The 13,372-nt window shown below is 36.0% G+C and overlaps 1 protein-coding gene across 1 annotated transcript in view; it reads right to left on the bottom strand.

The window, feature by feature from the left end:
• The window catches only part of GLRA3 (glycine receptor, alpha 3), a 187,217-nt gene that overhangs the window by 6,731 nt on the left and 167,114 nt on the right, over window positions 1-13,372 (bottom strand). Inside the window, exons 7-8 of the mRNA XM_012651641.1 lie at window positions 13,152-13,295; window positions 10,870-10,914 (exon numbers count right to left, since the gene is read on the bottom strand). Coding sequence (XP_012507095.1) covers window positions 10,870-10,914; window positions 13,152-13,295 — 189 coding nt within the window. The remainder of the gene's footprint in view (window positions 1-10,869; window positions 10,915-13,151; window positions 13,296-13,372) is intronic.

The following is a 13,372-nucleotide window of genomic DNA, read 5'->3' as shown; positions in this document are numbered from 1 at the left end:
GCAATTGAATTTTGAGGACACACATTTGAAATAAAAGCTGACAATCCAAATTACCTGTGATTACTGTTGTAATCTTACAAAAATTGTAAGTTAATTATCTTCTAGTACTTTTTAATAAGCATGTTCATTTAGGCTACCATTTTTTGGCTTCCACAGAAATTGAAAGGCAAATTTATTGTTTGCTTTATATTTTCTGTATCTTGGAAAAAAATAAATATACTAGGGATTAAACTATTCCTATGTAAGTGCTAAAATAGCATCCTTATAATATAGCAAATCATGCTGGTGTTTGCTTGCATGCCGGAAGGAAAACACAGGTCACTGGGTAATTTGTACTATTTTGTGTGCAAATCAGCTGAAAGTTAAAGTATAAAATAGGTTCTTAAACTGTATCAACCCATGTGTTTAAAATATCTATCAGAGAATAGGACAAAAGATAGCTTCTTAATGAGCATTTACAATGAGGTGTTGACATATTAGTTGAAGCATTTGGGAAATTCATTACCAAAATGCTAAGATTTCAGGATTCTAGCTGATGTGTTTAGTAAAGCGGAATTCATTGACTACCTTTCAAACCATCTGTTCTGGAGAACTTCCTTTAAAACCTTTAGAGACCCCAGCTGCTCATCTCAAAACAGAGATAATCCACTTAAAATTAACACAGCAAACAACTGATTTTTTTCTAAATTGTGTCTTTCCACATAACTGACTGTAAGTAAAGGGTAACATCAGCCTGGGCTGTTACAGGACTGCTGGGAATGACCGCTGATTCCTATAGCATCATTTCCTTAGAAACAATAAGAGTTACGGTACGTGGGGAATCGGAGTTAACCTTATTAAAGTTGAGGGCTGCACCTGCACTGGGGGAGCTGTGCATTGGCCTGAAGACCTTTGGCCCGCCTGACTAGATGGTATACAAGTTTGGTTCGAAACAAAGGCTGTGACAACTATGTGTCAAGGCGATCATACACACCTTGACTTTTGTCCATGGCAGTTGTACCTACCTGTCCTGTGTGGGTGAGGGGGCAAAAGAAGCTATGCTCTTGAGAAACGGCTGAGTTTCTGTGCAGTGAAGATGCTTTAGGCCTGGTGAGTTTCCTGCCTTACCTCCCCCTATAAAGCTGAGTAAAGATAATATTAGGTTTAAGCCTATTGGTGTCTGGAGAGTCTGAATGACAATATGGATGTCAATTCTCAGCGGTGGTGAAAGTTGACCAGGCTTTCAGAGCCGTTCAGACTCAGTATGCCCAGAAGTTCTGAGAGGGAGTTCTGAAAAGAATCTGATGTTGATCCGAACTGGGTATCAGGTAGCAAAAGTTCTGCAGAAAATAACTGGGCTTGAATCTTACTATTGGAATATGGATGGCACAGATTTATCCCCTATTGAATTGGCAAATGGATGATCAGTGAAATAAAACTGAAGGGAAAGTGGCTCAAGGTACAATGAAAACAATGAATTCCTTATTTCTTATTAATTAACAGTCTGCATGAAACTGAAACCACCTGGGGGAAAGAGAAACAGCAAGTAGAGCAAGCAGCTTCATGACCTCTGCTGGAGATGGAAACAAAAGCCCGGTTGGGACTTGGAAGGACGTTACACTTAGTATTGATGTCCATCTTCTGCAACTGCAGGCAAGTGACACTGGAAACAAGTGACTATGGTGCAGCCCCATTCCATAAAAATATAATGTGAGCCACAAAGGGAAGTCATATATGTAATTTTAAATTTTACATTAACTATATTTAACAAGTAAAAAGAAACAGGTGAACTTAAATTTTAAAAAATTTAACTCAATATGTTCAAAATATTTTAACATTTATTTTTAGTAAAAATTGAGGAGATATTTTACATTCTTTATTTCATACTAAGGCCTTGAAATCTGGTATGTATTTATATTTGTAGCACATCTCAATTCAGACTCTACATTTCTAGTGCTAAATAACCCACGTGTGGCTAGTAGCTACCAAATTAAACAAAGCAATTATAGTATTAATATAAGGCAGCTGGGTCATTTTGCCGAGAAGTGATACTTGCTGGCAAGTATCTGGGCAGTCCATGCTTTCCCAGATATTTAGGTCAATTGACCTAGGAGCTAATAATATATTTTTGGACACTGCAGCATGAAAAGTAATGTTTGTTGTGAATGCTAACCCCCAGCTTGCTGCAGTGTTGCAAGGAATTCAGGACTTACTGGCAGGGATAATAATATCAATGGCCCTTTGGAACAGGTGAAGCCTGGAGTTGTGTGAATCTAGCTGAGAGGCGAAACTGATGGGATCTCTCACTGCTGTGAAGTAGAACTCCTCTGTAGAAGAGGAGATTAGTGAAGTGTAGTAGCAAACCTGGGCTGCCGATAAGACAGTGTGAAATGGGCCTACCCAAACCATATCCTCTGCCCTACACTCTGGTAGACACTGGTTAGAGGAGTCCCTCAGGCATGTGTCCCTCATTTTGGGAAGGCAGGAGGGTATACAGACTCACAGGTACATTTATTTACTCTTGCAGCTGTATGCTGGGTTTCATTGATGGCAAGAAAACCTGGGCTATTCAGAAGACAGATCATGGCCAGAGGTAAATCTATTAACTCTCTTTAGGTGGCTGTTGAGACACAAAAAGAACACAGGGAAAATGGACAGGATTCCTGAATGATTTCCTGGCACTTTATTGCCTGCTGGGAGGACGGAAATCTGTTCCAGTTTCTCCACCTGCCTCCCCTAAAGAACTCTGTTAGATCTGTTCCTTTCATCTCAGAAGTTAAGTCCCATGGTACCAGTGGGGAATGGAAACAAAAGGCGCTGACACGGGTTGCTGGGTTGCTAAATTTACTCCGTCAGTTAAGGCAGATGAAACGGAAAAAGACTGACTTGAAGGCCAGGATCTCCTTGCCCAATTCTGAGCCGGACTCTAAGGCTGTGGCTAAAGTTCAATGGCCAGGGGTAGCGAACACAGCTTTTGGGGATGACCTGATACCAGAGCACCGCTGAGGAATAAGAAGGCAATCAAGAGCAAAAGAGAAGGTGCTGGAGCGGGAAAGGAGGCAAAGGTATCATGGCCATACTAAAAGCTATAGCTAGGAAAAAAGAGTAAAATATATCCAGGAGGTGGCATTGCCTTTGGCTAAGCGTGTTATTGGAAAGGACGTGGCACACAAATGAAGAATCTTGCCGTTTCTGGCTTGAGCCTAACCTTGGGCTAGTCATTCCTTAGCCCAGTGTTAATTAGATAAAATGGGAGCCCGTAGAATTCCCTAAATCTTTCTACGTAGTGAATATTAAACAGTGCAGGATTCCAGGAAGATAATGGAACTGTCATCTCCAATTAAGGGAATGGTGGAGGCAGCGGAGCTAGTTCTCATTCATTCTCCCTAGAATAGCCTGTCTGGCCCACGATAAAACGTGGTGGATGCTGTGGGCTGACTGCTGCTGTCTGTGTTCACTAACGAAGTCCCCCAACAGCCTCTGTCATGCTGGACGTGGTGAAGACTGTTCAGAGTTTCAGCAGAACAAAGGAAGCTGCTATGATTTGATATAGTTAACTGATGCTTTCTTTTTAGTCCCAATATTTAAAAAAGTCAAACACGATATGCCTTTGTGTGGGGCGGTACAATTACAATCTTACTGTCCTCCCCAAGGGAACCTGAATTCTCCAGCATATTGCCACAACCTGAAAAGAAACAGTTCGGTCCAGATCACTGTCAAAAGTACATTGTTTAATGATAAATGATAGTTTCTCCTTTCCAAGGAGAAAGTCAGGGAGATTTGGAAACTGTAGTGTACAGTACTTGTGACTAAGTAAAAGGTGGCTAATTAATCCAGATAAGATTCAAGGCCCAGCCCTATCAGTCCACTTTCTGGGAATAACCTGGTCAGAAGACACTATATACAATTCACAAACGTTAAAAGACAAACTGCTATCTCTTCTGGACACCACTATGAGAAAAACAGCTTATCGCACTGTTGAAATCTAGTGGGTACATTTTGGATTTATCTTGCCCCCACTGTATAAAGTGACTAGAAGACAAAACTGAATTTCAAAGGGAAACAAAGGCAAACTGTCAGAGACCTGAGGCACACAGCAACCCAAGCTGCCCCATGGGACCTTAAAATTCTCCAATTGTGAAGGTATCTGCTACTAAAACACACCTAGACTGGAGTTTCTGGAAAAAGCTCAGTAGTGGCACTCTAAGGTGGCTGCTAGGATTCTAGACTAGACAATTCTCTGATGCTGACAGCAGGTGTCATCTATTTGAATAACAGCTACCGGCATTCTCTTGAGTTCTGATAGAAATAGCTCCTAAGACTGAAAGAATCTGAAGGGCATAGTTAGGCCTGAGACCATATCATGGATGATGTCAAAAAGACATTCCAATCTAAGTTCCCTGATGAAATGAAAATGGTATATTCAGGAACAACTCAAGGGGAATGACTCAGTGGGGTGTGTCACATCCATGTAAAGGAAGCCATCTGGCAGGGACCAATCATGGAATCTCCAGAGTGGTCTGAACTCAAATCTCTCTTCCCACTGAGGCAAAACAGGCCATCTAATTCACGAGTGGAAAGTGCTGTATGGAAGATCAGGACCTTAACCATACCTGGCACTGTTCATTCAGTGGTATGAATAACATTAGTTGAAAAAAGCAAAGGTAAGTCTGTATATTGAGCTGACTTGAGAACAGTATATGTGGCAGGATCGAAAGAATTGGTTCTTGACCTCAGAGCAACATCTGGAGATGAAAAACCTCCTGGGATCTAGCCGGTGGCCTTTCCTTGCCTTATGGGTAGGCAAATGGGCCTTTGTTAAATGCACAGTTAAGAATATCCCACGGTGGGAGATGCAGTTCCTTATAGAAATTCCAGGGGAGAATTAAATCGGGTTATATAATGCTTGTCAAGTTGCTGGCTCAGGAGGGACTAGAGTACTAAGACAAGTGCCTTGGATTGGTCATGCATGTAGCCATGGTGGTGCTCAGGCCATGGTGCAGTGGGCAGAACTGTGACATATTCCTGTGTCGGCCACTGAAGCCATTTAGATGGCAAGGCCTTGTCATGAGTATTAACAAGAGAAAACCTCCTTTAAAATTGCTTTGGGGTTGAATCTCCCAAGGACAAGTGCTAACACATAGCTGACAGATGGAGGAATGCTTAGGTTCCTTGCCCATGGCTCCTGGAGGATTCAGTGGGTTTTGGCAGAAATTCACAGCTGTTTCATCTTGGGCTTTGTTTACATTTTAACAAAAGCCACAACTGAAAATACTATTAAGAGCTTGGAATGAGGGATTTTTATATCAATTTGGGCCCCTCAAATAGATCTCATTAGAAAAATGAACACATTTTAACATGGCCAGTATATAAAATGGCCCAAGAGCACAACATAGGAAGGAACATGGCATATCCCATTCACCCACAGAGCTGTAGCTCAAATAGAACTTGGAATGGGGGATGCTGAGGGCCCGCAAAGTTTGGATAACCTTAATTTAGATATTTAACTCTCCGATTCTTGGTTTCTTATTCTAGGAAAATATTGTTATACTATCTATTCTAGGAGGGTTTTTTTAGGGTAAGAGAAAATGCATAAAATACCTGACAAGGCACTCAAATTGTTATTATTGTATTATTATTTTGATTGTAATAATTATAGAAATCACATAAAGCACAATATGAAAGAAAAATTCTAGTAACAACTTGAATCATTTTACTATGAGATGTTTTAAACTCACAGTAACCAAACTAGCACTAAAACACTATGTAAAGTAGACTTACCCTGTTGCCTGTTCCCCACGTGGGCTTGCATTTGTGCACTGTTACACTGCAAGGTTAACCAACAGCATAAAACTAAAAAGATCGCTTCACCCCTCAAGGCCTCATTGTCTTACTGTTACAATAGATGGGTTTTGCCATATGATTGTTAGAATATTTGCAAATCTAAGTTCTGCAATCAGGGAGTCTTTAATGTTGTAACTGTGTTGATTGAAACACAAATAATTTGAAGTGTGTCCATGACATAAGGAACGCAGAGTCATATCAGGGCTCTTTCAGAAATAGGCTCTCAGTTCTGTGGGGACGCAATGACCAGACTCTTGAACGGGGCTTAGTCTGAACTCCCAGTAAGACAGGGAATGAGAGAGACCAAAGGTCCCTGGACATTAAAAATGTCAAGTGATCTTTTTTTTTTTTCTTTAATGACTGGCTTCTTTGCATTTTTTTGAAAAGCTGCACCTAAATAATAATTTTTAGCATAGATGAAGCTTTTCTGTAAGGTTATCATTATTAGATTACTAAATTAGAAGATGCATTAAATATTTTATTACTATGCTTTGAATAACCCAGTTATAAAATTATCCTGTGTATATTTATGCTTAGATGTGCAGTGATGTTCTTTATTCTAATTAGCACTCAAATATGTCTTTAAGATATTTCAATTTTCAGGAAATAGCTTCAGCTTAAATTCTAATGGACTACCTGCCAAAAAAGCAAGGAGTTAAAAAAACAAAGCCCAAACATTTTTGATTTAGAAACACTATGTGTTAGCCAATATTTAATAGTTATAAAATTAACACACTTTACGACTCAAAATATAGGTAATAATAAAGATTTAATAGAATGAACTAAAACATGGTCTAAAAAAGATGGCTAATTAAGAACATAAAATTAAAGAAATAGTTTACTTTATCCATAAATAAATTACTATGCTTCAAGCAAGTTAGAAGGGTAGGCCATGAAGAATGGAAAAAGCCATTTGGTTACTATACAATTCGTTTTACAAGAAGACCTTTTTCCACCAAATTTGGAACAGAGAAAAACAGTTCAGTAATTATGCATCAATACTATATTGTGAAACTTTGTAAGTACCTTTCCTTCTATTTAGAGAATTATACCAAAGACTGATTTATATAAAATGTATACTGTAACTAGAAATACATAGTAACATGCATATGAGATAAGAAATAATTTCCTATCCTATTCTTGGTCCTCAAAAATGACAAAAAAAAAATAATAACAAAAACTTTTTGGATGTGAGAATGGTGAAGGTATGAAGATTGCCATTGAGTATGAACAAAGTATTAAGCATTTATGACAGTGTGAGTGTTGATTATGTGAATTGCTGTAAGATATAGTATTTAATACATTATTTTCTTCCTAATATTTCTCCCTTAGTAGGTAGCTTTGGGGCATTCTTTATACAATTAAAGTGTTAAATAGATTATTCCAAAGGTCTTTTTGTAAATAATTCTCTGTAACTTTATTGTCAAATGAGAAAGTAACAGAGGAAGGAAAATTGAATTATTATTAATTTCCATTTATATGATTTCAATGTGTGTAGATATTTAAAAATTGCAAATAAACATAGCAATGATTTATTTTCTTGGGAAAAATCATTAGCCTTTAGAAAAATCTGAGATAACAGATGTGAATGAATTAAAAATTGTTTTTCTAAAATATCAGTCTAAAATAAAATAATCATTTTCATACATCTGTACACATTTCTATATCACTTAAAAATGGATGGTTTAAAAGAATGCAATTATAGATGAGGTTATAAAATATTTTATAGTTGCAAGTCAATTGTTAATGTAAAATTCTTTGAAATCTAACTCCAGGAAAACCTTGTTTTATTATAGATGGCATCTGAATTAGCTATTAATTAGCCAAGTTTGTGCTTGACATATTGAATTTAGATTCAGAAATGGTTTGGAGATTAATAAATGGTAAAATGTAAGTTTAAAAAGATGTTTTGGATGAAATGTTATTAAAATATAATACAAGTATTTTAGGAGACAGATGAGAAATCAATGGAATGATTTATTTAAAAATCTATATATCTATTTCTAGCATATGTTAGATTCTTTTAGTGCCAACTCATAACTGCAGAGTGATATAAGATGTTACAACAGACAGCGTATATGTAAAAAAGTGGCATTTCTATTTTAGTTAACTTTGAGATGGAAGTCACCATAATTCATGTGAATTTAGTTTCCATATTATATTACTTTTGGATATTATTGTCCTGACCAGATTTTCAGAGAGCACATAGCTCTAAGAAATAGTTGTGTTTAACATAAACTCTGAGTATTTGTTTGCAGGAAATAATTAAAATCTTATAATTTTTGTTTTGCTTGAGAAGGTAGAATTTTAACCCCTGATATCAGAGTCATTGAAATAGATTTTGTTTGAATATAAATTATTGGGAAACTACTTTTCCTCAGATATGTACGAAAGAAATTTGTAGAAAATAGTTCATCTATTTTAAGAATATCTTAACTCTAGAATATAGCAAAACTGACCTGGCATGGAAAGATTATGATGTAATTTAGTGTAGATAGATGCCATATCGTTTTCAACCATGGAACCTCAGTCTCTTCAACCAAAATAGTATACATGTATATTTGTATTTGTTCTAAGACTATATAGAGCTGACAAAATTCACAGGGCAGAAAAATCAATTATTTGTTATCCTTAGAAGTTATCTTGAATTATTTTTAAAGTAAGACAGCATATAAATATACAAGTAAATAAAATAATTACAAGTTTGCATACAGATAGTCAAAATGCAGTCAATGATATCTGTATTAAAAAAAAAACTAACCATTGTGCCTAACAAAACATAAACTCGGTCATGATTTCTTAAATCTAGAACTAATGGTCTCTTGCTATTTCATTTGCATATATAAATAATAATAAATGATAAGTAGGAAAACAGAGGCACTAGAATATTGTGGGAATGTGTTTTTTCTCAGCAAACCATTGTATCATCATGTTGCGTTGTGGAAGAAGCTACATGAAATGCATTAAAGCAATCCCATTTCATCCATACTGCTCAACACACAACATGTTCAGAGACATCTTGGTGTGTCTTTATAAGCCCCCAGGACTAAAGTAGTGATATCATACATGAGAATAGCAACTTCTAACCAAAATACATTCATGTCATGCACACACCCACATATACACAGCACTGGAGAGCGCATCCGGGACATGGTGGGGTGGGTAATCAGCACACAGCAGGCCATGGCAGTGTGGGGTGGGGAAATAGGGAGATAAGAGCAAACTTGGATTCTTTCGCAATAGGCATAGGATTCTCTGGTACCTTAAGAGAGGAAAAAGAAAAGTACAAAAGATTGTATACAATGCCTAAGGCAATGCCAAACCAAGTTAAAACTTCCCTAGGAATAATATTTGCATCAGTGGAAGGTTCCCTGTGGTGACAAACTTTCTGTGATCAGACTATTTTATGCACATTGCCTATTCTGCCAAATCAGAGCACTGAAGAAAATTCATGTAATCTAGTACTCATGATAATGAAGGGCATAGGATCAACATTTGGACTCATTTTGATTACGTTTATTTAAAGATTTAGATTGCTCAGACTGTTTCTAAGCCAAATACGTAGTTGAAAAAAAATGATGAGTTTGGTCGGCCCAGAGCATTGTTAGTTGAGGGAAATAGTTTTCAAAAAGTCAAAGTAAGCACCCCTGAATTTGCCCAATGCTTATATATTTAAAAAATAAATGGGATGCGTATACTTTCTAGTGAATATATTTGTATTACCACATTGGTTTTTTTTTAATAAAAATAAGAATTCATTGTCTGTGAGGTAAGCCTGATTTTTCATCAGAGTTCTTTGTAAGGCAATATTTAATTGAATATATAACTTTCGTTCTATAGTTTCCACAAACATTAACTGTTTGGTTACTGGAGATATAATTATAATACGTTGGTCTTCCAAAGAGAGATTATATAGATAATCCCTACTATATAGTCTTATACATATATGTATATATATGAATATATATTGCAATACTACATCAGATTATGCAAATTCCCTGTAATTAAAAATTTACAGTTAAAATAATAAAATACAAAAAAGTAAAATAGATCATTTGAAATTATTTTCCTGAGATGAAAAACAAAGGGGGAAGTGGGATGCTGGGAAATAACATGTGATTTTAGTAGCAAAACTTATTTTAAAGCAAACTTTAAAATAATACTGGGTCTATGTAATCTGCTATGAAGTTGAGATTACTGCAATATTCATTTAGTATTATGTCTCTTGCAGGGATCCTTAACTGCAGTGTACAGTAGAATCATCTGGGTAGCTACTTTTAAACACACTCCTTACCCCAGCTATTTTAGTTTAGTAAAGAGGACTATTTGTATTTGATTTCCCAGGCTAAATTCTTGGCTTCAGTAGATTTATATTTAATTATTGCATACTATATATAACGGGCCCACAAGTCAAACCACCTATGGACTTTCTATTCTAGATTACCTTTCTAAATATTTAGCTGTTGTAGTTGGACATATGTCCTTGGGATATCTTTTTATTCGAAAATTTCAAAGGATGCTGCTATCAAAACAAAATTGTTCATTTGCTATAAATAATCTCAACATATTTTAACATTAAGATGGGTTCTGAAGATACACAGATTGTACAAGCATTTGCTTTTGCCTTATTTTGAGGTCTCCTGTGCAGCTGCTTTTAGAATTCGTGTAAATAAATTTCCCTCTTATTTTGAATCTAATGTTTCTATTCTATATGATTGCTTCTTCTGTGAAGATTGTTGCAAGATATATATATTTCTCTTTAATATACATTTAAAAATCATTTTGACTAATCAAATAGCTCTCTTGATAAAATGAAGGGCAATATTTAGATATCTTTTTATGCAATGAGGGAAGACGCAAGTGAAGTTCTTAGAAAAAGAGAATACAGAATACCCTTCTTAGTTGAAGGGGTTGGTGTTTGCTCAGCTTCAAATATGAAAGGGGCTATGTTCCCCCACCAGACACTGCCTCAGTGGTACAGAATATGCTGTCTGCTTTTTACTGATGACCACATTCCTCTATTTAGAGTTAAGAAAGTCAATTTACCATGTCTGAGAAACGGTAAAACTTCTCCAATGCAAAAGCTTCTGTCTGTGGGAAGTGGACCAAGAGGGATTGAGAAACCAGAGAATCAAGTCATATATGATTAAATATAATTATACAATTGTTTTTAATCACATATACCATTTGAACATACATATGTATCAATTAATAGATTTTCACAAATGCAAGGTAGCTACCCCAAAATACGAATAGAACTTTAAAAAAAACCTAGTTTTTCTCTGCATTAAGTCTTAATCACACTTAGTTGCATTTGCCCCCTGAGTATGTCAAGTTGTTATTAGAAAATAATAATATATGACAATTTTTGCATTTCTTTATTTTCCCAAAGTATCAATCACTGGAAAAATTAATCTTTCCATCTTTCTATGAACTAAAGAGTAAGGGGCATCACATATTTTTTATCTTACTTCCTCCTGTGGTAAAACTGAGTAAACAGACATGTTGGTAAGAATAATTTTTTGAAAAGGAGGACCTGCAGTTGAGTGTCTCAGTTTTCCCACTGGGTACTGTGACTGTTGGATGGGTGGTGAATGTAGAAGATGTTTGAGCTCTCAGACTTTGCCTATTTGGACACCATATGCATAATACTTCTCATTTCTAGTATTTGCAGCACGTGGTTGATACATTCTAAATTGGTTAAGAGAAGAAAGAAGGTAAAGAAATGGAAAATGAAAAAGCAAATGATAGTGATAGGGAAAATGAGTATTGCTTTACTTCTGGTTAATGACACTAGAGGGGAAAATTGTCTTTATCAATTACTAATAGGAAAGAAAGACCAGGGCTTCGCCCACTGTGACATAGCATTTGTCCCCTGTCAGCCAGTGCCAGGTATCATGAGAGAAAAGGAGAGCAAGTAAGCGGGAGACAGGGAGAGAGGAGGGGAGGAAAGAGACATAAAAGGAGAATGAGGGGAAATGAGGAAATGTAGAGACCAGTACACTAGGGTGAGGTGGAGGAAGATAAAGAAAAGTTAATTTCCCCATCACGATACATTTCAGTATGCAAATGATATGATTTTGTTTTCATAAAAATTTAACCAAATGTAAGCCCTAGCATTGTTTTCTGTTCAGTGTAATACTTGGTCTCCCAATGCTGCTGTTCTTTTCATGCTATAGTTAATTGGGTATTTATCTGTGTAGTGATGATTTTTGAGGGGTAACTAGAAATAATTGAATAAGTTACTGTTATAGAATATGTTTAATGCTAAGTAGACTCAAACAGAGATCAAAGCTTGGTGCTTCAAAAAAGTTTAATAAATTTATAAATTGCAGTCAATTATTCAGAAACCATAAAGAATCCTTAAAAAATTAAAACCTTTAAAAATATTTAAAAATGTACATTATATGAACCAGACTATTATCATTAGACTCATATTTTGACTCTAATATTCCAGTGTATTAGATCCTGGCCACAATTATACATAACTTCAACATTACTCTCTATTGCTTTGAAGACCATTTGCTTTTTAAAATGTCAGTTGGCACATTCATATCAGAAGAAATAAGCTCAGAGATTTTCTGTCAATAGGAACTCTCCTCTGTGGAAAAGGAAAGGGTTGGTCAAAAGCAGGCATGTAAAGGGAGAGGGCATCACAGGTCTGAATGAAGGGAGGAAACCCATTCAGGGCATCCAAATCCAATTAGGAGGCTACTTCTACAACCTCCTGTGATCTCCTAATAATGTTCTAAATAAATTTTCTCCTGCTTTCATCTTTTATCAGATGATAGCAAGGCAACAAAAGCACTTTATTGTATTTCCCAAAGGGTTTCCAAAGAAATGTCTTAAGAACAAGAAAATACGCATAAAAAAGAGACCACATAGTTTTGCGTGAACTTATCAACATGGCATTAATAAATAAGCAATATTTGATGGAAACCATTAAAGTAATTAGCTCAGAAAAAGGAATAACTTTAATAATTGCATTTGATGACTTAATTCAAGTAGAGCCCTTAGCAACACTGTAACATTACAAGGTAGAAATATTTCATTGAGGAAAAAAACAGTGTGTTCCAGGAAGTACGTTAGAAAGAAGTTGATAAAGGTCTCACGTCACCAGATATGCTGTTTAGAGTGTAGCTAGGTGTCATTCTTTTCTCCCTGAAGCTATTTTTGACACTTCAAGTTTCAGTTAGACAAAATGAAAGGAATATCATATCATTTCATCCCCAGTCCCAAATTTCTTCTCTTTGCATCTCTATTGAATACAACAAATTCACTTTCCAGTGAAAATTGGATTCCACCAAATCCAACATTTAATCACTTACCTTATTCTTTCTCTTTCGCCGAAATCTCAGAAGTTCTTTGTGTTGCCTTGATACAAAATTTACAGCTGCGTACTCCAGAAGTGCTGAAAACACAAAAAGGAGGCACACTGCCATCCAAATGTCAATAGCTTTGACATATGAAACCTAGCCAAGAAAGAGAAAGCAAGCAAATTGATTTATTTTGTTTCTTCCTTTGAGAACAAAACTGAATTTTTCTGATT

Source organism: Propithecus coquereli, unplaced genomic scaffold (genome assembly GCF_000956105.1).
Source record: "Propithecus coquereli isolate 6110/MARCELLA unplaced genomic scaffold, Pcoq_1.0 Scaffold36, whole genome shotgun sequence".
Classification (NCBI taxonomy): Eukaryota; Metazoa; Chordata; class Mammalia; order Primates; family Indriidae; genus Propithecus; species Propithecus coquereli.
Note: the sequence above shows the minus strand (reverse complement) of the source record. Positions and strands in the feature narration are given on the sequence as shown.